Source organism: Erithacus rubecula (genome assembly GCF_903797595.1).
Source record: "Erithacus rubecula genome assembly, chromosome: 2".
Taxonomy (NCBI): domain Eukaryota; kingdom Metazoa; phylum Chordata; class Aves; order Passeriformes; family Muscicapidae; genus Erithacus; species Erithacus rubecula.
The window spans coordinates 24,486,901-24,510,131 of NC_136685.1; the positions used below are offsets into that span (position 1 = coordinate 24,486,901).

Genomic DNA, 23,231 nt, shown 5'->3' on the forward strand with positions numbered 1-23,231 from the left:
AAGTTCAGGAAGAAATATATGAATTATTAGCTGAGCAATGAATATGGAGTTCGAAGTGAACATAGTAAATCTTTATACAAAAAATTTGCACACTTTTTTCTGTGTACTGTGCAGAAGGAAAGAAAGCAAGCCCACCCAGAATGCTGAGTCACAGATGAGCAACTCAGCAGTTTGAACCTCTGACTTGTTGGTGGTAACACAGTGTGAAGGTCTTGCAATGCAAGGGCACATAACAAAAGTATCCATTGCTTTCCTGTGAGTGAGCCATCCATCAGGAGCTAATGCATCCAGCATGGCAACAACAGTGCCAAACAAGATAGAAGCAGCTATTCCCACACTGTATAATAACACTGTATAACAAGAAACTATACCTCCCTTAAATCAATAAGGTATAACAGCAACAGAAATAAACAAGAAACATTGTTTTCATAATTAATTCTACTCTTATCAGGGCACTGAAGCATTTCTATTTTCCATGTTGTAGACCCAAATTGTGGAAAGATATTAAAAAGGTTCTCATTGTTTCCATATAGCATCCAGAAAAATTCTTAGGGCATATGCAGGATATAGATGATCAACTGCACATCTCCTTCTTTCACATTTTTCTTTTTAATATGTGAATGATGACCTATACAGTTACAGCAGGGGTGTGATCTTCTTCCAATAAACCTTCCTTCTGATGCACATATTTAAAATATGACTGCAATTGCATTTGCAACAAATTTTGCTATTCTTTGGTAAAACATATTAGGTATCAAAATTAGTTCAAATAACGTATGAAAGGAGGTATTTATATATTGCAATAACTACTCAACACAGCCTTTCAAAAGGATTTATGTAAGAAAAACAAATCTTTACAACAGTGACACATTTTCAGTAGAAGTTTAGAAATCTTTATTTCTTATTCTTAAGTTGTTCTCAAAGAGAAGCAGTTTTTGTCAGACTTTGTTCCAGATATGCATGATTTAGAAATATATTTCAACATGTTCTGCCAAGATGTAACATAAATAACTTTGAGACTGTGAAAGGACAGAAAATCTTTCCTGTACTCATACTGGCAGGCACAGTTCATCTTCAGATTCCATGGTTTCAGAACATAAACACTGTATACAATATGTCTCCACTAAAAGATACCAGCATTCTCATATGCAAAGCTCATAAATTGTCTAATAGCTGTGTAGGTCAGCAAATCTTTCAGTAGGAATCATTTACCTTAATGTTTCAAATGAGCATTAGCATCTGCCTGACAGGACCAAAACCAGCTGAAGATAAAGGAAAGGCTTAATGATTTCAAAGCTTTCTGTCTGGTCCCAATGATAAACAGTAATGACTAGAGAAATTTAATTAGCTAACAACAGAGTGGATGATGGTGATCATCTCTGAAGCCATAACTGGTTTGAAAAAGCTACCTGTGTGCCTGTTCTATCTCAGCAGACCAGTACAGTAAAATTGATAACACATGACACTTTTTCTGGTAACTCTTGGGTTTTAATAACTGACAGAGGTCACAGAGTGCATCTAAGATTTTAATGGAGGAGAAAAAACTTCAGAAGACATAAACATTATTATTCTGTTCAGTATTCAAATATTTTTCAGTTTTTCTTGTGATATTGCTTGTTAATTCAAGTTATTTTTGTACTTTGATTAATCTGTTGACAACAGAGGATGACATGAAACAATAACAAATATGATCTTTATTCTTTGGAAATTAACCACAGCCAACCTTTCCAACTATAGCCTTTCTTTTTCTGTAAAAACTTTGCAATCTCTTAGTGAAATAATTTTTTAGTCCTACCTTGAAAAAAAAGTTTCTACAAATGAACTCTGTCCTCCTGGATCCCTAAAAATCAATAGATTCTGATATAGGGATAAATTGGTTCATTGTCATGTAGGGATTCATTTGTAACCTATTCTATGACTCTGACTGTATAAATATTTTTCCCAAACTGGTTTATCTTCTTGCAATCTTGAGCCATTTATTGAAGTTCTACAACATTATAAAATAATTCAGGTAAAACTTATTTAAAAAAAACCAAACTATTTTCTTTAAGATCCTTGCTAAGAAGATGTCAGCCAACAGATTGTTTAAGATTATAATCTTGTTTAGATCTGGCATTTCTTTTACAAAAGAAATTACAGAAGACAAGAGGAGAACAATATTCTGCCAAAATATGTAGCTATTTAAGACATTTAGGTAGAGTTTCTCAGTTGTCTTTTCATTTGACACAGCATTTTTCTATAAAAGAAAGGAAATTTACCAGTAAGCTTTAAAGAATATGAGGTATCTCTAAAAAAGCTGCATGAAGAACACTGGCATCCAGTGCTGTCCCTACTTAACCTTTATACAGTCTTGACTTGTTTCTGCATGTTAATGAAATACAATATGGAAAATATTCTAGGTGTTCCTTTCCTTAATGGATCACAGGCTTCTTTCACTCACTATCATAGACTTTTTATCTCCAATGTTTGCCTAATTTGATGATTCTCCTTTACCTCCATTTATAATTTTGTGGCTGCAATATTTCACTCTTTCAAAATTTTGGACTTCTTAGAAAGACAGTTCACAAAATAACACTACTACTGTCAAACATGGAGGAAAGATATCACTAATACAGATCAAACTAGTTTCTATTTGAACACAATACAGTGGTTAATCATTCTTGATTTTAACCTTCAGATAGTAATCCTGGATATTTCATGAGGACTACCATAAATCCATATTATCATGATAAAATAATGAGCCTTTCAACAGATGCACTCATATATGGTAATTATCCTGATCCTAATGGTAACTTGGTTCCTTTACTGAGCTCCTTCTTGGTACCTCAGTTGTGGCTGTGGTTTGGCAGCTCCCTGGCAATAGAGTGACACAGACCTTTCCATCCTGCCCTGCTCACTCACAAGCTCTGCACATCCATTCTCTCAGAGCTACCACTGACACAGTCATGTATTTCTCATTATTAAAGTCAGTGTTAGGCAGTTTGGAAGTCAGCACATTTCAATAAAATGGAGTAATTGTGGCTGGGCTATGGAAGGGGTGTGGAGTAAGGGGACAGAGATGACTTGGCTTTATGGCTGTAGCTCCATCACTCTGCATGGAGGTTGAGCACCTCACTGAGCTACAAAAACATTGCCAATATCCTCTGTGGTGAGTCAGATACATTGTGTTTCCTGAGGTTCTTCATTTATTCATATGACGATTTAAGATCTTTGTTTAAACACTGCAAGATAAGCCAAATAGGAAAGTTATATGGTGCTACTTCATTTTCTGATAAAAGTTGCTGCTCTAGAAATACCTGATTTTTTCAGTTAGAATGGCTCTTGAATACATGCAAAAAGTCTGCTAAACAGAATATAATTTGCTGATTTAACTAAAAAAGCTTCTTCTACTTTCTTCTAAAGACCAAACTGTTTTATATATCTGAGGTCAATCCAGACAAACAAAAAAAGTTAGAAATATTTAAACAGAAATTTTGAATTTTTGACTTCTCTTTCACAGTGTTTTTATTAATTTTGGTATTTTGTATTTTTTTTCTTATTCTTATTACAAACAAAACTAATTGGTAAGTGAATTAAGCCAAATAAAATATTTGATTGATGACAAATGTCTTGGAGTGATCTGTAGCATGAGTGAAATTACATGCTTTGTGATGGTGCATGTAAGTTTTCAGGACCTCAGAATTGTGGTTGACCTGATGGTGGATGTGTGGAATATGCCCCAGCTTTTCATGGAAGACCTGAAAACACCTGTTAATTAGAATAACCAGACTCTCTTGTTACTATCTCAAAATATAATAAAGTGGATTATGTATTTCCTAAGACACAGCTGACTGACTGCAAGGCTTCTTCAGAAACAGTAATGAAATATACTTTCAGTTAGCACTGAACAGCAGATGCAATCTTGGGTAATTTTTCATACTATTTTCCTGAAAATCAATAGAAAAAATGTTTACATAACGAGTTGCTTGCTTGAACTGACTTAACCTACTTTTTCAAAATAATTCTTATGTGAGAATATTACACAATGCATCATTTTACTGACATTTTCTGCCATTTTTTAAAACTTACACAAGCAATGGCTGCAAAGATGACTTGGAGACAGGAATATTAAAGGACACTGTTCTGCTATAAAGCTATATTTATTGAACTCCATCCTCAAGGAGTTCACAGTAGTTACCCTCACATAAAAATGTGATGCACAAGTGAGAAATTTATTTTATCTACTTTGCCCTGGATCTCCCTTAGATCAGGTATGACCTGCTCACAGCTTTGTGTTATTAACCATTTCAGTAAGGCATATGAGCATTTCCTGGAATTTTTATATAGTATAATCTATAATGATCTATATCACAGTTATACCAGTATTTATATCAATGAAAAGAGTGCTTTTCTTTTCTGTAGAGATATATACAGGTTGAAGTGAGTGTACCTACATGCAAGGCGGGCAGATGGAAGATTTTCCTACAGTGATACACTCACACTGACAGGACTGTAAAATGCAGACAAATCTTAATGCCACACTACATCATTTTGGTGTGTAAAGTGGTTGTAGCACATCAATAAAACCAATTTATAAAGACCTTGAGGCAACTCTTTGCAGAGGAAAATTAAGCCCTTTATATCTTTTTATACAACACAACTTGTGGCTTGTAAGTAAGTGCTGAATACCACCATACCTGAAAAATGTTACATTATCCAGACCACAGTCATGGGGAAAGATGCCAAAGTAATAAATGTGTCTAGGACTGTGTATTTGTGTAATCTTATTTAATTAAGAATGATGACAAAAATTTGTACTTTTTGTATTGTGATTAGGTTCACACTTCTGAGTCCATGGACAAAGTTGTAACTGAGCTGATTTTTTATTTTTTTGTTTTTTTGTTTGTTTTCAGCTATGACATTTGTCTTCAGTCAAAAAATCACATAAAACCTGAAGTCTAAGGTCATCCAAGAGACACCTTTATGCTTAACTGTATCTAACAGAGAAATATAAGTAATGCCTCCATCCATGCCATTGTGTAGTAATACCTAAATGTCCCTGCCATTCTAAAGTATAAACAAAGAAAAACCTACCAAGCATAAGAATAAATAACAAACTTCCTGTCTCTATACAGATACGTTTTTCATAGGAAGAAATTTTAAATATTTTCAGAAGCAAAGACAAGCTGGCATTGCATTTTTCTTTGCTAGGTAACTAGCCAAAATGTAGACATGCTTTGAATAAACAGAAGCTTTGTTTTTAGCAAAAGCAGTTATGAAGTACACCATCTTAATATTTACCATTAAAAGGCTAGATGACAAGACTTCTTTTATTGAAATGGAGTGTCATAACACATAGGTAAATGTTCTGATTTTACCATAATCACTATGCTGATATGCACAGAAACATTGCTGAAAAGACATTTATTTTAACACTGCAGCTGAATACATTTTCGTGCATTAGTAAAAACAAATGCAGAGAGAAAACAGGAAAGAGGAAAACCTCCTGAGATGCAGCAGAGCTTACCTGACCACTCCCCAGCAGATCTGCTGCTTAGCTGTCCAGTGAGTGCCTGAAACAGTGAAACAGAACAAACTCAATGTAACCATCACGTAGCCTACTAAATTCACTTTAACACTTCAATGGACAAAACATACTCATCATAAGCTATTCAAAATGAGCTAGCATGCAACTCCAGCTGCAAGAGATTTTGTTCACAAACTGAACAGCAATCAGCCTCTACTTTAGTCGCATCATCAAAAAAGTAAACCAATCACATTGACAAAAAGCCACCATAAACAAAAAGACTGTATTGAAATGATTAACAGTTTTGGCATCCCTACTATCAAGTCTTCTGTTTTTGTTTTCTTTTTTTTTTTTTTTCATCAAAATTTAGGTTATATATTTTTTGTTAGCAAGAGTTGCATTACTATTATTGTTAATTTTAGTTCTGTTTATTACCTTGAGGGTTATATATTGTAAAATAATTTTGTTGTCACTAGTTAATGTTAATTAGTTGTTTTAATAGCCTATATACCTATTTGTTATCTTTTGGTAGGTTTACTTTTTTAACTATCAGTAACTTAATAACTGAGAATATTTTACATTACTGTTGCATACTCAAAATTACAGAGTTACTATTAGTGTTACCTGTTTAACGTTTAGTCATCCTTTGAGTCCTGCGACATATTTCCTTAATAATCATCAGCCATCAAGTCTGATAGTCTCAAAAGAAATATCAGCCCTCTAAACTGCCTTCAAGGGCGGTGATATTTAGCACTGAAAATTACAAATAAAGTTTTTGAAGTTGAGTACCAACAGCTGGGCAGTGACACTGATGATTTGTTTATCAAGACAAATTGTTATATACTACGAAAAATGCAGTCCACGCACTCTTCTGAGTGAAAACAAATAGGTGAATCTATGCAATGCTTACATGTTGAATGGGTATTTAATGTGCGGGGAAACTCAAAGGTTGAAGAACTAGCATTTAGACAGTCTAACAGTGGTAAGTGGTAATCTTACCTCTTTAAACTCCATTACATTCTCACGAGAGACATGCTAATACAAACAAGTCAATCAGAGTTTGTGTTTAGCAAGATCAAGCTTAAAGGATAGTTTAAAATCCATTTATTGTTCTAAAGCATTTTTTTCCATTAACATGTTATACATTAGTGGATACTAACCATGATTCATGTAACAGTTTAGTTGGTTAACTTTTATATTATTTAACAACCAGAAGTTATTAATACAACTTTTAAAGTCTTACACAAAAAATCTTAAAACAGGCTTGGGTTCATTTTTGTAATTTTTATATAAAAAACATTTTAGGCATCTCTTGAAAAAGAAATAAAGCAGGCATTTAAAGCTAGAAAACAAGTAATTCCAAATTTAGTTTGTTACAAAAGGTTTCAGCTTTATTGACAAATTATGGCAAACATATTTGACAAAATTATGGTTTCCTATTTAGAGAAGCTTACACATGGAACTTTAAGTGATTTTTTTAACAAATACAGGTTAAAACACTGAACAACTTCAGTTAGCTACATACATACAGTAGCTGCTTGTTTTCAACCCCATTAAAACATCATTTAAAATTAAATTTACAAACTTAATGTCGAGCATCTTAATCTAAACTAACATATATTAAAAAAGACAGGTTAAGACATCTTATCTACAGCTTGATTATTGTCTGGCTCAAGAAAAAAAAACAAACAAATTCCCCCCCCAAAAAAACTCAAACATATTACAGTCTTTCAGCAACCCTAAACAGAAACTCAGGCTTAACTAGTATGTTAGACTCAAGAGCTGTAACAGTGTCATGCTTTTAGTTACACACAGCAATGAATACAACCAACAGAACATCATCTTTGTATAGTTTATAGACAATGCTTGCCAAAGGTTTTTTGTCTCTGTCTTTTTAAGTCCGTGTTATAAAATAATACTAATGCCAATGTCACGCCAATGTTATAGGAAATACAAGTAGTACATAGGATAATAATGAGCAGTAATCCCTAGGATAGAAAAGAAATGGACTATTACTTGTCTTGTTGCTGTTTATGTGGAGACCACAGGCTATTAATTGTCTTTGAGAGGAGGTGACAGATGAGGAGGACCTTCAATATCTACCATAGGGGTGTTCCCTGTAAGCCCCTCTGGCTGACCTTGGAGGTGGTGCCTTTAGGCTGGAACGGGTCGTGGCCCATTCTTCTTGTGCTAAAAACAGAAGAGAAAAACGCGTTTTGTAAATATCTGAAACTGAAGGAACAAAGGGATGCCACTGCTAACAGCTGACAAAATTCTTGAGGGTCCTGGCTGAAAGCTTTAGAAAAACAAAATGAGGATGGTCTTATCATCCGCTTCTTTATCCTCCCACAAAAAAACTTACAGACAACTAACCCACTTCTCTACACAGGCAACCTGTCTATCTTAGGAAGAAAAAAAAGCCTCACTCCTTCAGTTTCAGCAGAGAATGAATAACTACTGTGTTGGCGGTACAGACAGCTCTGGAAAAATCACTGCATTAGTCTGCCAGTTCAGAATTTATTTCATGTTTTGAGTTTCTAGTATTTAAGTTAAAGCAGAAATTTGAATAGCATTTAATGCAGTTGGTATGGTAACAAGATGAGGAGTTGAATCGTGAAAAGATAAGAAAGATATGTTTCATTTTTAACTTCCATTTGAGACCAAAAGAAAGGAAATAATGGAAGAAAAATGTGTAGAAGTGAAGCTACCACATTAAGCAAGAGGAGATTTTACTTTGCAGTATCTTTAGAACACTTTTTCAAATTTGGTGAATCAAATATGCTCAGGAAAAATAAGCTAAAAAGTATAAGTCTAGCTCACTTTTTACAGTGCTTCTACAAATCTTCTTCTTCTTCCCTGATATGATATTTCTGGAACTTAACCCTTCCAAAGGCACAATCAGTAAACTCTCTACAGTCCTGGTCCAGCAGCTGAACCCAAAACTTGAATTATCTCCTAAATCAGCCAGTGAATCATCAAATGATTCCTGGTTTTGTCTTCCACTGACTTCAACTGATCATACTTAGTGTGATTAAAATGGACATGCACAAACCACAATGTATCTATCATATCACACCAGAGTGCAACATTGCTGGTAGCTTGTTTTTGCTAATGACTCCTGACTTTCATGGCCATTAAGAACATAAATAATTGTCACAAGGCAGAAAATACTAAATGTTTTAACCAGGTATCAAAAATGCCTTTTTCAAAAATATGTGACTATAAGAAATGAAAATATTGAACATAAAAACCCTGTTAAAATTCTGAAAGCTATTTCTTCTCTGCAAGATAAATCTTCTCTGCAACTACACTTCATTATCTCATGGCTTTGAGGTATGGAGAATAGCAGCTGAAGTGAGTTCAGGCTAGCATGTATGGAGTGGGCATCTCTGGAAAAGATTTGTAGCAGTTGATTTTGCTATGGAACAAGAAACACTCCTACTGTGATTTTTGGTGCACTCCATTTATTTTCTTTCTCTTTGAGTTCTCCAGGATGTTCTCTTTTTGAGTATCAGGGGTTTTATGGTCACATGGAACCAAAGTTTACTGTGGAAAGCTACTGCCTAGAGGATTGAAGAAATGGCAGCCAATATGATATAGCTCTAAATCCTCAGGTCTCTCATTCCTACAGGGAATAAGTTTCTGTACACTGAATTTAAAAATCCTGTCTCTGCAGTATGTATCATTACACCCTTTAAAAATGGCACTTTGCTGTAAATTTTTTCCAGCTTCAATTACTCTTTGCTGAAGTGTTACTACATTTGCAGAGAGGCCTTGGGGACAAGAGAAATGTATATGGAAAAGAGAAGCTTCATTTATATAAATGAAAATGACTGAAGTAGTAAAAATATTCCATAAATGTACAACACAAGGCCAATTTCTTGTTCCTTTTTAGTCCCCTCACTGTTGTCCAGATTGAAGCACCTTTATATAAAGGTGAAATGTACAGTCTTTTTGGTAGTACCCATGCAGTAAAAAATTACTTTTTATTACCAACTGGAGAAACTGCTTTTCCTTTACTGTTCTTAAAGCAAATTGCTCCCGTGACTGTACCAGCTCCTGATATGGAACAAAAACTGAATCATAATTCTTGGTACAAGCCTTTTATGCTCTTTTTTTTTCAGTAACATGGTGGACCTATTTGTTAGATTTCAAACTTTAACACCATCATTGAAATGTGATAGTTGTGAGCTAACAGCTCCTGTTGATATTGCATGATAGACACTACTGCATTTATGGATGAATCCATAGCCAAAACAGATGTGGAAGTTTTGGGACTGGGAAAAATCTGGTGTCTACCACTCACAGCAGCACAGGATTATAGTTATATATATTATGATATATTTTGGATTATGTATTGTGGAGAAAGCAAGATGATAGGGAGCAGCACTATCAAGAGGCTGCATTATTAGATGCAGCCACACCAAAGAAGAAATCAGATTGCTAGCAATTTTGTCCTAGAGGGGTTTTTAATGAACAACAATATACCTTCTAGTAATTAAGTGTTCCTTGACATGAAAGCTGCTCTTCCATGTCTTCCTTCCAGAACTCCAAGGTAACCTTTTTCTTTCAGCACCAAGGGAAGAAAGAGAGCTCCTGAGAATGGAAATCTCTGTCTTTGGGAATAATCTTAAAAGGCTGGAGTCCTGTAGACTACCTCAGCAGTCACACAGAGATTTAGGTAGCTTATTGGGTAGCAGGAGGGTTAAAAGTTTGATTACCAGGCTGAGTTTCACTGTGAGAACTGGAGAATGGTGAGCGAGCCTGATCTTCCTCTGAAAGACTGTGCCAAAAGGGGAAGACAGCCTGGACATATTTAATTTTAAGGAAGTGACATGTTAATGAGATAGAAATGGAGAGGCATTTCAGGTGAAGAGCAGGCAGTAGATGCAGACTGGGAGAGAGAAAGGTCATTGGGAGAACTGTGAGAGACTGCCCAAGAGCTGAAGAAAGGTGAAGGGTGGTTGTTGTATTCTAATGCTGATTCCTTTTCCTTTTTTCTCATTCCTGTGAAGAGAAACTATGTGGAGTCTGACCTTCCCCTTCCCTCAGTGACATCCAGACTTCATCCAGTTTTTCTGCTCTATCAGCCCACACTCATTCCCTACCCACTTCACTTCAGACTGTCTCCATTGCTATCAGGTGCAAAGACTATGGTTAAAGAAATCCACACAAGCAGCTTAATAACTGAGGGCAGAGGGTTCAGTTTTTTCAAGAATTTGGTGTTATTGGCAACTTTGCCATTCTTAGTTAAGGAGAAATATTTTATGTTTTGCTTTCAGAAACTAAAAGTATAAATTATTGCAAAGAGTTTATAGGTGAGGAATCTTAGAGGAATACAGGTGAGGAATCTTCAGCTTGGGCTGAAGGATTGCTTTGGGTGTGATGCTGTCATAGCTACTTTGGTAAGAAATGTGAAGACATGGGCACAGCACTTTTAATTACACTGCATATGTGTTTCAATCTGCTATATGCTGCTGTGAACTGGTATCTGAAGCTCACCTTTAGGATATAAAATTAATTATTATTATCACAGGCAATCAGCACCCTTGGTCGATGCCTGATTGAATTTGCATGTTAGTGTTTCTGCACTGATTTTTATGGTTCAGATGGGCTCTTATTTACTTTACTCTATTAATTGAGTTATAGAAATTATTCCAGTATTTATTACAGACATAACAGATACATTACTTGAGGCTGTCTTTAAAGATTATATTTTGATCAACTGCTAGGAGACTCCATAGCTCTAATCTGTTTAAATACATATTTTTTTTTCTTACTGGAGAGTCAGGATGTAAAAAGATCATATCATTTTTAACCTGATAAATTTCTTTGAATATGGGATCAAAACAGTAACATTTATAGCACAGAGATGGGTATATATGAAAAGTTGTTTCTGTCTTACTGTTTGCCTGTGTCTTATTGAAAGCACAGAAAAATTCAGTGGCCTATCCATGTTGCTATCATCACATTCTAAATGTCTTTGAGCAAAGGTTCAGAAAATAACATAATCAGACACTTTTTTAAACTCTTCATTTAGCATTCTGCAACCTTAGAATGGAATTTTCTGAAATTGAATAAAACTCTTTCAAATACGGAAAGAGGGATAAAATGCAATATTTAATGGGCAGATCATAAGAATGAATGAGTTAAAAATAAAAATACATATTAATGGCATGTGATTTACATAGAAATGAATTATTCCCTAATTATTTTTATTTATATTCATGGTTTAGTCCTGGTACTAATCAAGACTTGATCACTTTTTCTTCCCAGAAACTTATTTAACATTTGAATATAGTCCACAATTACTGGGCACAATTTTATTAATTTATGGTCAATTATTCTGGACAGGTGGCCAGGAAAAGATTAGAAAAAGCTATTTTGATTAAAGAGTTAAGATGTATATAACAGGAAGTAATTTAATCATTCAATTTGATTTTTCATGTAACTTTTAGTGTTTTAGAAACAGAAGTTGATTTTGATTCAGAATAAAATAGTATCTTTTCCTGTGAGAAAAAAAAATCTCTTTTACTGCATACATGTGGTGAGAGCACATTGCACAGGAATTTGGATTACTAGCTCTGCTCTTTGTTTTCTCAGTGACCTTGGACAATTGCTCAATATTTTGTGTTATGGCTTCCTCACTGGTAGAATTAAACAAGAATACCTCCCTCCCTGGAGTGTTCTGAGATGAAATTAATTGCCTGAGCAGTAAGAGAAAAGTGATATAGATGTGCTGAGCAGAAGACCCAATAGAAACCAGATATAGATTAAAAATGAAAACTCTTAAAATTAGAATGCCTTTCTTTGGACAATTCAATTTGTGCTGTATTTCTAGTAAGCCTCCACAGAAAGATGGATGGAGACAAGATATTACTTGCAAATGGTTGGAAAATTTGTCCTACACAGGCTAATGTCTGAAGCTCAACTAGCTTTGTCAAAGCCAGTATTTCAGCCCAAAAATCCACCAGAGAAGGTAGCTGCACATTTCTTGTATTGTAATTGCACAAGTATATATTATTTTAGACAAAAATGCAAGAACAGATTTGGGTTTTTTTTTTTAAGAGGAACATGTACTTTTTTCACTCTTCTGGTCTCTTTTTGCTTATGTGCAAAGCTTGTAAAATACACAGGATTTTCTGTCTTGACATCTATGCATTTTATTATTTTGTGAGAAGGGCTGAAGTGACTTTCAAATCACAAATGGTGCCTTTCTTATTTGAAATTTGGAGTTTTGAGAAGACAAGAAATGTTTTCAAAACACAGGCTCAAACCAATTAAGATAGTTTACACCATTCTAGTTAATTTACTAGACCTGCAGTATGAAATATATACAGCTTAAAACCTGGAAATGAATGGAAAACCTTGTGGTTTAATAGTGTACTTTATGAACACGGCTGCTCTGATGCTCTTCTAAAAACCCCAAGCTACTGCCCCTATGCTTGGTAGTGTCTTCTCTTGAGGAGGGCTAACCTTTTAAACTGCGTGGCTGCTCCAAATCTGCTTTAGGATTGAGAGCTTCCCTGGCTTGAACTGGCAGTGGAGGATCACAGAAATCCTCCAGCTGCCAGCACTGGAGCAGACAAGAAGTGCTTGTGCAGTTGCCTCTGCCAGCCCTGCCTGCAGGCTAAGCAATGACAGAGGGAGCTGCAGTGATGACCAAAGGAGGGGATGATTTCTGAGAAGGGTTCAGCCACTTTTGTAGTGAACACCTGCCACAGACAGGGCATCAGACAAACTGACAACTAGTCTGGGAAACTGCAATGCCAGGAGGAATAAGACTGTTACCAGTGCTGTTTTGAGGTGAGTGTGAATGTTACAGTGTAGAAGGAGTTTTATTTTTCACTTATTTTCAGTAAAAGTTAGTTTTCTATTACTTTATGGTCACGGAACATGAAACATGCAGTCATATACTGCATCTGGAATTAAATAGATGCAGATCAATGTTACAGGATTTTTGTCTTAGATTCTCCAACTCCACAGTTCCCATGGTGCAAGGCAGTGAAATTACCATTTGAAATATTACATAGGAAAATTTTGCATGATTTAGTTTTCCTTATTCTGTCATAGAAAATGATTTATAATTCAGAAGTAAAAGAGGAAACACAGTAAGTTGCTACAAATTAAAACCAATCTTGTGCTACATGCATAATTTTTTTTCATTTTCATAGCATAACTGCAATACAGGAGTTTTAGGATATACAGATAGTTAAAAGAATAAGATAAGTTTAAAGATGGGACTTTCTAAAGAATTATAGTCTAGTTAAAACACTGATTTGACAAAATAGCAGTAGTTCTATCATCATCCCCACATTAGGCACCAGAGATGAATGCAAAATGTGCTCCTTTCCCTTCAAACTTTTAAAATCATGCTCCTATGAAAATCATAAATTCCCTCTGAGGGAATGAATGCCACTTGAGATACAGCTAAGGTGATTCCTTCAGTGAAAGAATTGATAAAGTTTTGCAGAAAATCAAGAAAATGCTTTTGTCAGTTCATTCTGTGCCACAGTAGGAATGCTGCTAGCAGTAAGTATATTGAAATAGAAAATTAAAGGAGGGTAATTTATTTGGTGTATCTTCTGTCCGTATGCAGAAATCTTCAATGCCTCCTGTTTCCAGTGGAATAAAAAATCGAGTGCTGTACAGGAGGACTCAGGAGCACTTCTGAGTTCCCAGGGCTGGGTGTACATCTTCCTCATGTTCAGCAGGAGACCAGATGCCTCAATCAGCCCAAAATGAAGATGGTCATGGAGGACCACGACACACTCCTCAGAACTGTGTAGCAGAGAAGGCTTGGGGGCATCAGGATGCAGGTGCTGTATCAATATCAGCACACAGTGCACACCAACAGGGATGAACGGCAGAGTGAATTTTTCAGGTAATTTTAATTTCAGATTGGCCCTAGTTTGAGCCTCTGGAAGCAAATCTCTCAAACAGTTGGGATTGCATCTTAATTTCAAACTAAAATTTACGTACTTTGAACCCACTCAGTGATGTGGAAAGAAGACCCATAAATGCAGACAATGGGTAAATCTGCTTCCAAAGAACACTCCTGCTCCCATGCTAGTGTAGAAGCTCCCAGCATGTGTTAAAAAACCAGCCAGGTGCTCTGTCAAGACACCATAAAACCTCCACCACAATGGTACAATCTGTGCCTTACTGCCTCTGAAATGCCTAATTAATAATAAGATGGATTAGGAAGTGGTTGGAAAGTCACATCCAGAGGGTGGTGGTCAATGGCTCAGAGTCCTGACGGACATGAGTGACAAGTGGTGTCCCTCAGGAGTCTGTATTGGGACCAGAGTTATTAAATAATCTTCATTACTGACAGAGGTGATGGGATTGAGTGCACCCCCAGCAATTCTGCAGATGACACCCAGCTGAGTGGTGCTGCTGACACACCTGGAGGACAGGATGGCATCCAGAGGGACCTGGACAAGCTCAAGAAGTGGCCCAGGGGAACCTCATGCAGTTTAACAAGTGCAAGGTTCTGGGTCAGGGCAATCCCTGCTATCAGTCCAGGCTGGGGGAGGAACAGATGGAGAGCAGCCCTGCCCAGAAGGACTTGGGGGTGCTGGTGAATGAGAAGCTGGAAATGAACCAGCCTTGTGCTCACAGCCTAGAAATCCAACTGTATCCTGGGCTGCATCAAAAGCAGAGTGCCCAGCAGGGCCAGGGATGGGATCCTGCCCCTCTGCTCTGCTCTGGTGAGACCTGCAGTGCTGCATCCAGCTCTGGGTCCCCAGCACAGGAAGGACAAGGACCTGTTGGAGTGAGCCCAGAGGATGGACACCAAGATCATTAGAGGGATGGAGCATCTCTATTATGAGAAAAAGCTACAAAAACTGGGTTTGTTCAGCCTGGAAAAGGGAAGGCTTAAGGGTGAACTAATTGCAGCCTTCCAGAATCTGAAGAAACTTACAGGAAAGATGGAGATGGACTTTTACAAGAGCACTAAAGACAAGAGAGGGGGAAATAGCTTCAAATAGAAAGAGAGTAAATTTAGGTTACATATTAGGAAGAAGCTCTTTACTGTGAGGATGGTGAAGCAATGGGTTGCCCAGAGAAGTTGTGAATACCCCTATCCATGGCAGCATTCAAGGCCAGGCTGGATGGAGCTCTGAGCTACCTGGTCCATGTCTTCATCCACAGCAGCTGGGTTGAAATGACAAGATCTTTAAGGTCCCTTCAAATTCAAACCATTCTATAATTTTATTATGCATTCTATGATGATTTTAAGAACCAGACACAAGGAAAGTTTTCTTTGGTACGGTGCCATGGTATTTTCTAGGAGACACCAATTATATACCCTCAGATGATATAAATGAAAAATTGGTGCCCATTAGTAAGACTTTGTTAATTACTATTGGTAAAGACATTGTTTGTAATCACATGCCATATGAAGTCAAGCACTGTAATGATGGGAATCTGACCTGTGTCTCTTACATCTGCAAATCAGTCACTATGAATTATTTGAGCACTTGATTTTTTACATTTGAATATTTTAATGAGAATAGGCTAGAAAAAAAATAAGGCCAGAAAGCCTTAGCATGCTGAGCATCATGAATATTAGGACCAACAGTCTACAATACCAAAGTTATTAAAAATGAGGAAGAAGCTCAGACTCAAAAGCTGAAAAAAACCTCGTATCTCCATCTGCAGAGAAATTGCTATGAAGTACTTTTTCAAAATTCACAAGTATTTTTTTCCTCTGTATACATTGTGACATGGCTTCACTTTACTTTGTCATTGCTGTAGAATGTTTATTTCACAATAAAGTGCCAGTTCCTTGAGTTTCTCCACAATATGAGCATGTTTATGTCTCTTAATGAAGTATGAGAATTCATGTCTCCTAAGGTAACACCTCTTCAATCAAGATATTTTTCAGAATTTTAGAGGTTTGAACCCTCCATACACACTTTCCCCTGCTAATTTCATCATGATATACTTAGTTTTACTTGTTCAGCAGAAACTGTTATTGTTAGTGTAGAAAAACTTAATTTACTAGATGAAACACTTTTTAGGGCAAACACAGAATGAAAAAATAAACTACATAATACAAGAGTAGTGGAATATTGCTGTACATTTTTAGTTGTTAGCTATAAAGGTCTATAAAGAATTTGTTTATTGAGTGCCATCTCTGTAGATTTAGTAAACTAATTGTTATAACAATTGCAAAGCTCTTATATGGAGTGACTGGCAGGGAATTACTTGTGAAATAGTTAAACCATTGTGACAATATTTTACAACTTAGATGATGTCTTACATTAAAAGGAATTACATCAAACAATTACACTCTCCAATTTTAATTAAAGATGGAAATATCCTAAAAACAAATACCCAGTTCTTTATAAGTACCTAATGCTAAACTGGAGTAGAACATGCATCAAAAATCATGGTCATTTGAGAAAATATAAACAGCTGAAAATTATAGGTGAAGATGCAAAATGTTTAAATAATGACTCCTTAATGCAATGGCAGAACATGCAGTAAAAAGCCTTGCAAGCTTCTGAAAAGCAGCAGTAATGTTACTGGAGTTCATTTATGTCTTCTCTCTTTCTGTAGGTGGCAAGCTACAGATTAACCTTCCCAACTCTTGCCTAAGGCCTTTGGCAGATGGTGTTATCCTAATTTGATTGTGGTGGTTTAGGAGGTTATAGACTTCCACCTCTTTCACTCTCTGTCTAGGGTTTCTGCTTTTTTGGTAGCAGCAGCAGTAAGTCTGAGTGTACTGGTCTCTCAGATACTGAAGTTCATGACCTGACATAAAAACATAATGGCCATAATTTTCAGGTAATACACAAGGCAGAATATGCACCAGGCTGTGAACTGTGGCATCTGACAAGAGGCACACTCTCACTACTGTGGCAATCACCCTTTGGAAGCAGGGCCAGAAACCTCTGCAGCAGCAACTGGCAGAGCTCACCACTGGAGTCTCCAGTCTTTGGGAGAACTAAGACAGAAAGAGACACTGATAAGCAAAGTTTGGAATGCTCTGATCAGTACAAGCGCAAAAAGGGATTCAGATGATGAAACAGGGAATCAGGTCAGATTTAATGAATACAGCTCCTTGGTTCTGCCTTGACTGCAAGTCTTACACCCTTCTCTGTTATCTCTCTAATGTGGCCTAACACAATGCAGCACTTGAATCAAGAATGCTATTTCCTCTAAAAATAAAAAACAGGGAAAAGGAGAAAAAAATGAGAACAGGAATTGATTACAAAAGGCTTTTTATTTACAGTGATCCTGTCCAGAGAAGATGCTTTTTGGAGTTGGACATGACATTACATATGGGCAGGGAAGATTCATGTTACCAAACTTTAGGTGAACATTTTATCCTAATCGATTTTTGAGACATGAATCATTAAATTCATGTTTTCACTAGATATCTGTTCAGATGACAACAGTGCCAGAAGGGAAACCACAAAATTACTAATGTATAACGAGAGGAAAGAATATAAACCATTTCTTCAAAAATTAAACCAATTTCATACCTTCTCTTTTAAAACATAAGCATCAAGTTAACATGACACCATTACCTTAATTTAGACTTATGTGCAGGTATCAAAACCTTCAGTTGACAGAATTATTATAAATGGTTGAGTGTGATTAAAGATGAAGATGCTTTACATTTTTGAAAATTTTTACAGTGCTTTAAATGACTAATCTTTTAGTTTTAAAATACCTTCTAAAGATATTTATCTACAACTAACATGAAGAAGCCTATAAGGACTAAGATTCCCAAGATTTTCAGGCATATGTCCCAAATTTATGTTTCTCAGCCTGGAACAGCGATCCTCAAAATTCTCTAGCAGTAGCTGCATAATCCTGATCCTATAAAAAATCTGTAGGAATCTCGTAATTCCTGAATACTGTATTTCCATGTGCTCAGAGACTGCTGCAGGGAATGCTTTGAAGTGTCTCTACTTTGATCCTTCTGAGAGACTAGGTGACAAACATGTCAAATCACAACAGAGTCAAGTGTCTAACTTCATGAGGGGATTCTGTACTGCAAATTTTCATTCAAGGAACATCCCTTATTTATGGAAAGCAATGTGATTTTATATACATCCCTGATCTTCCCATTGTCTTGGGTGTTTCCTTGGCTGGATTTGGAGGGGATGGAATTCTTATGAACCTTCACAAAATAAAGTGAGCAGGGAGTTAATGCAGTTAAGTTACAGATTTTACAGCACTGAATTCCTGTTTAGGAATCCATCTTGACCAGCCTATGACACGTGACTTAGATTCTTCCATCTAATCAAAGAGATCTGAACTTGCTGAGAATTAAACAGTGTTCAGGTGGGCTCTGCTCTGAAACACCCCTCTGATTTTTGGAACTATACTGTGAGAAAAATCCATAAATACATAAATCTTATGATCTTCTGAGGAAACAGTTTCCCCAACCAGAATTCTCCACAAGTTCTTTCAAAAGGAGCAGAGAAAAACCCATGAGACCCATGTAAACCACCTGCTAGCTCTCAGGAGTACAGACAGCAAGAAAAGTCATAGTAGGCAGCTCATACAGGAGTATTATTGTGCTCTATACTTAAGAAGCTACAGAGAACTCTATTTTATACTTTAAAAAGATTGTAAGGATGAAGCAGCATTACTATTTAATTGAATTTACTTCATGCAAAAGTAAAGAAAACCTTCTCAAGATTGAAAACTGTCCTCCCTAAAGGTAAGTTGGAAGCAAGTGGATGCATAGAAAAGAGTTAAAAAACACCAAGCTAGTAAATTTTGAATAATTCAGATATTATTATTGGAAAGGATAAGGGAGACAAGACAAGTTGTTGCACAAAACACCTAAGAGTTGACAAGAAGACTACATTCATGCACCATTTGTCTGTGTCTTATTCAGAGTTTGGGAGAATTTGGAATTACAGAGGGGCCAGAAAGAATTGCAAAGGAAGAATATAGCCTTGTTATGGAAGGCACAACAAGGTGTGAAACTATTTAAATGAAGGAAAAACTGTTAATTTCTGCAGGTGGTGAAATTTAAGGGGCACCTGATTTTATACAGTGCAATGAATTCAGGAGACTCACAATGAGTTACAAAACATCTCCAAAATGTAGAGAACTGGAAACAGAGAGTTAGGGTAAAGTTAGGTGAAGATAAGAAAGGGTAATAGATCTGATACAAAGAGAACATCAGCATATGCAGCAAGAACTCAGAAACTGAGGAAATTAAGCATATATTCTATTGCTCTATAGCTCTGTGTACTCAGATTACCTCCTCAGATAAATTGGGGTGACTAATGAAGGACAGAAGTTCCTGCACAGATATCCAAGGCATGAAACTAGCAAATTTACTAATTCCTAAAGCAAGAGAACTAAGAGTAGCATAAACAGTTATTTATAAATGTATCTGCTTCCAGAAAGTAGCAAAATTTCAATCTGAAATATTATTCAACTTTAAGTTTATTCCAGGTGGTTGATAACACTCAGACCTTTGTATTCAAATGCCAACTCAGAAAATAGTTCAAGCAAAAAACAAAGCAAGTCCAAAGTTATCAGCCATGTATTTTAAGTCTAGCAAAGGAAATCCAGGCATATTGGGTTTGTTTCAGCTACTGAGTGGAAAACAAAAAAAAAGAGCTTCATGCAGAGCATAAATTTAGTCATGATGCCACTCTGTGAACACTTTGTAAGCCTTAGCTAATTAGTCCATTCAAAATCCCTGCTGGGAAAACAAGTAATATTCTTCTAGTTTTACAAATGAGAGATTGGAAGGAAAGTGACACTACTTTAAATGTCTTGCCCAAACACATGGAGATTCAGCATGGTGGAGTGTAATTAAAAGTTAAACAGTGAGTAATTCTTACTGCTGAGCTCAGACTATTCTTTTCTGCATTGCCCAAAAGCTCAGTGGTGCATTCAGGATAGCAGTGGAGAGGGGAATCTGTAGATGGGAGGAACATCTTCCACTACTAAAAATGCTATTAAAAATGTATGTGCAAAAAGAAAGCAAACCAAAGGGTAACTGAACCACTCACAGTCATATGGATAAACTATTATTACTTGCCTAGCTTTGAAAATATGCTTGACTGCACATTCTATCATCCAAATATATTGTGAGACCTGATTGTACAAAAAAATAAGTTATTTCTGATTATGTAATGAAATCATTTTGACAACATCTCAGAAATGTCTATTTCTGTACCAATACAAAGGAAACTGCAAGTTTGCATTAGTGACATTTGCTTCACAGCTGCATGAATAAAATTATTTATTTCACGCAGCAACCCTTATATAACCCCTTAGTATAACTTTCATTTGCAGCACCATTTCCAGCAGCTCTCATTTTCACAATGCTGTGGAAGTCACCATGCAGACTTAGACTTTAGAAGCAGTAAATCAGGCATGACATCTCTGCTGAATCCTAGGGTCACTCTTTAAGCTGTCAGTAGTCAGCTTTGCTCTGTTATTTCAGTGAAAATCTCTGAGTGAGATTCATTGTGTCACCTGATACACTGCACTGACAATTATTAATAGGAAAACATGATCTAGACTCTAGTTATATATATCACTAACAGCAAAGAATAGATCTAGAAAATGGTTTGTACTCATGGGAGCTCCACTTCTCTTCCTCTCATGGCTCCCCTACCCATGAAGTGGAACTGTTCCAGCTCAGACACAGACTTGGTGGGGAAGTGCAAAGACTACAGCCCTCCTTCTACTCATCCTGCCTAGTGTGGCATGAGATACTTCTTCACCTTGGTGCAGTAGGGGTTCCCATGGTGATGCAGCACCCTCTTTTTTTCCACTTTGATTAAGTCTATATTTCTAAATTTCACAAACCTTGCTGGTTGAAAAGATGCACATAACAGAAGCAGATGTTGGCACATCAAGCAGACTGAAATTTAACGCTGTGAAAGATATTCAAGCACTAATAGAAACTTTTGTGTTCCTGTTAAACTGACCTTGTGCCCTGAGTAATTGGCTGGAGTAATTTTGATTGAAATTCATCAGTTCAATTTTCTGGTCTTATGTCAAAACTCACCCTAAAGTTACACAAATTTATTTTGTATGGCCTTTGTAAAATGAGAAAAATAAAGAAAAGTGTATGGAAACAATTTCTGAATTGCCAGTGACAGATATTTTCCTTTGATTTCACACATTTCCAGAAGATAGAAGAGACCTTACCGTAGCTGTCATAAGCCTCTTCACTTGTTCCATGACCATAGTCATAATATTCAGGCACACTGTAACAGATTCAGATAGCCATGTCACTATTATCATGGATAACCAACTCAAAACAAAAACAGAGCTCACAAAATAAAAGACATTTCAATAGTTTCACATGATAACATAGTCCAGCTAGTTTCAGGCATAGTGAATATTTAGAAATATGAAAGAAAATGTACCAGTGAAAATAAAAGCTATAATACAGTACATCACATTTCTTATCTACTCAGCACAAAACAAATTTGATCCTAAATATGTAAACCTGGAGATGTGACATAGACTGAGTGAAATTCTATCTGCAAAAATGAGGTCTGGAAAAAGACCACTGTAATATTCAGTGTTGTTAAACTAACTAAACGAGTGTCATCCTCATTTACCTGTAATTCTAAACATTTATGTGTTACCAAACTCTGTGTTTTCACAAAGCTGAGTGTATTGTATGGTGTGGAACCTGTAAACTACTTAACTTTACCAAAAACACTGAGAGATTTCCAGCTTTGATCCTGAAGAAGAAAGTATGTCCCCACTCAAACTCACTTTTCCACAGTTTTCAAAGATTATCTGTAGTCATATTAATGTGTTATCAAAATATTTCAGGCAACAGTTACATCCTGATAATCAGCAATTCCCAGCTATAATGTGGAGTAGGCATCCAGAAATTTCAACCTCTGAGAAAGAGAATTATTCGCATTTTTACTTCACTGCTGTTATTATTTACAGTTTGCACTGTGTTTTTGGTACCTGGTACCAAATTCAAGATCAGGCCACCTCTATTGTCAGGTAACAGGTAACATACAAAAATCAGTCTCTTCCCAGAAATATCTGCAATATATCCACCATACTGTAGTTCTTCAATCTGCAGTGAACCAAACAGAGAATGTAACATTTTCTCTATTGATAGTTTTAGCTATTGTTGCTTCTGCTTCTTTTTCCCTGGACAGTGTGTCAGACAGACTCTTGCAAAATGAAGAGAAGCAGGTAAGCAGCTCAATATTGCTATAATTATAACATTATTGCTCAGGCCATTTTCCATATTGGATTATTGTTTTAAAAATATTAGTTTACACTTGAGGGAGAAGCTAAGTTGACAGTGGAGTGCAAGTAAAAATATTTCAGAAGTGCAATAGAAATAAACAAGCAATCTATAACAATTATTTTCTTAACCTAATTTTAACTTTGTTTACAAACAGCCTGTAATCAGATTTTTAATTTCTTAAACTTAATAGTCATCTGTAACTATCCTTGGAATAATTTCTGAGAATAATTCATGTTCCCTATCTCACTCTGACTGCATGTATCTAATAACTGATAGTCAAACTGTTTTGACTTGGTCATGTCATCCCCTAAAAGACCAGGGATAGCTCTCATAGCTTTTGGATACAAACATCCATGGATTTGGTTTTGTTTTTATTTTTTTAACTGAAAATATAACTATAATTGTTATGCATTAATTCAGTAGTTAAGTCAGAAGGCATTCATGTGAGTGAATGAATTCCAATGACACCAATATCTCAGAGAGATGAAATCC

General features: G+C 36.1%; 1 protein-coding gene across 1 annotated transcript in view; it reads right to left on the reverse strand.

Moving 5' to 3' along the window:
- Positions 1–6,593: 6,593 nt before the first annotated feature.
- The window catches only part of KHDRBS2 (KH RNA binding domain containing, signal transduction associated 2), a 287,954-nt gene continuing 271,316 nt past the window's right edge, over positions 6,594–23,231 (reverse strand). Inside the window, exons 8-9 of the mRNA XM_079297992.1 lie at positions 21,662–21,720; positions 6,594–7,696 (exon numbers count right to left, since the gene is read on the reverse strand). Of these exons, the coding sequence (XP_079154118.1) occupies positions 7,599–7,696; positions 21,662–21,720 (157 nt within the window). The 3' untranslated portion in view covers positions 6,594–7,598. The remainder of the gene's footprint in view (positions 7,697–21,661; positions 21,721–23,231) is intronic.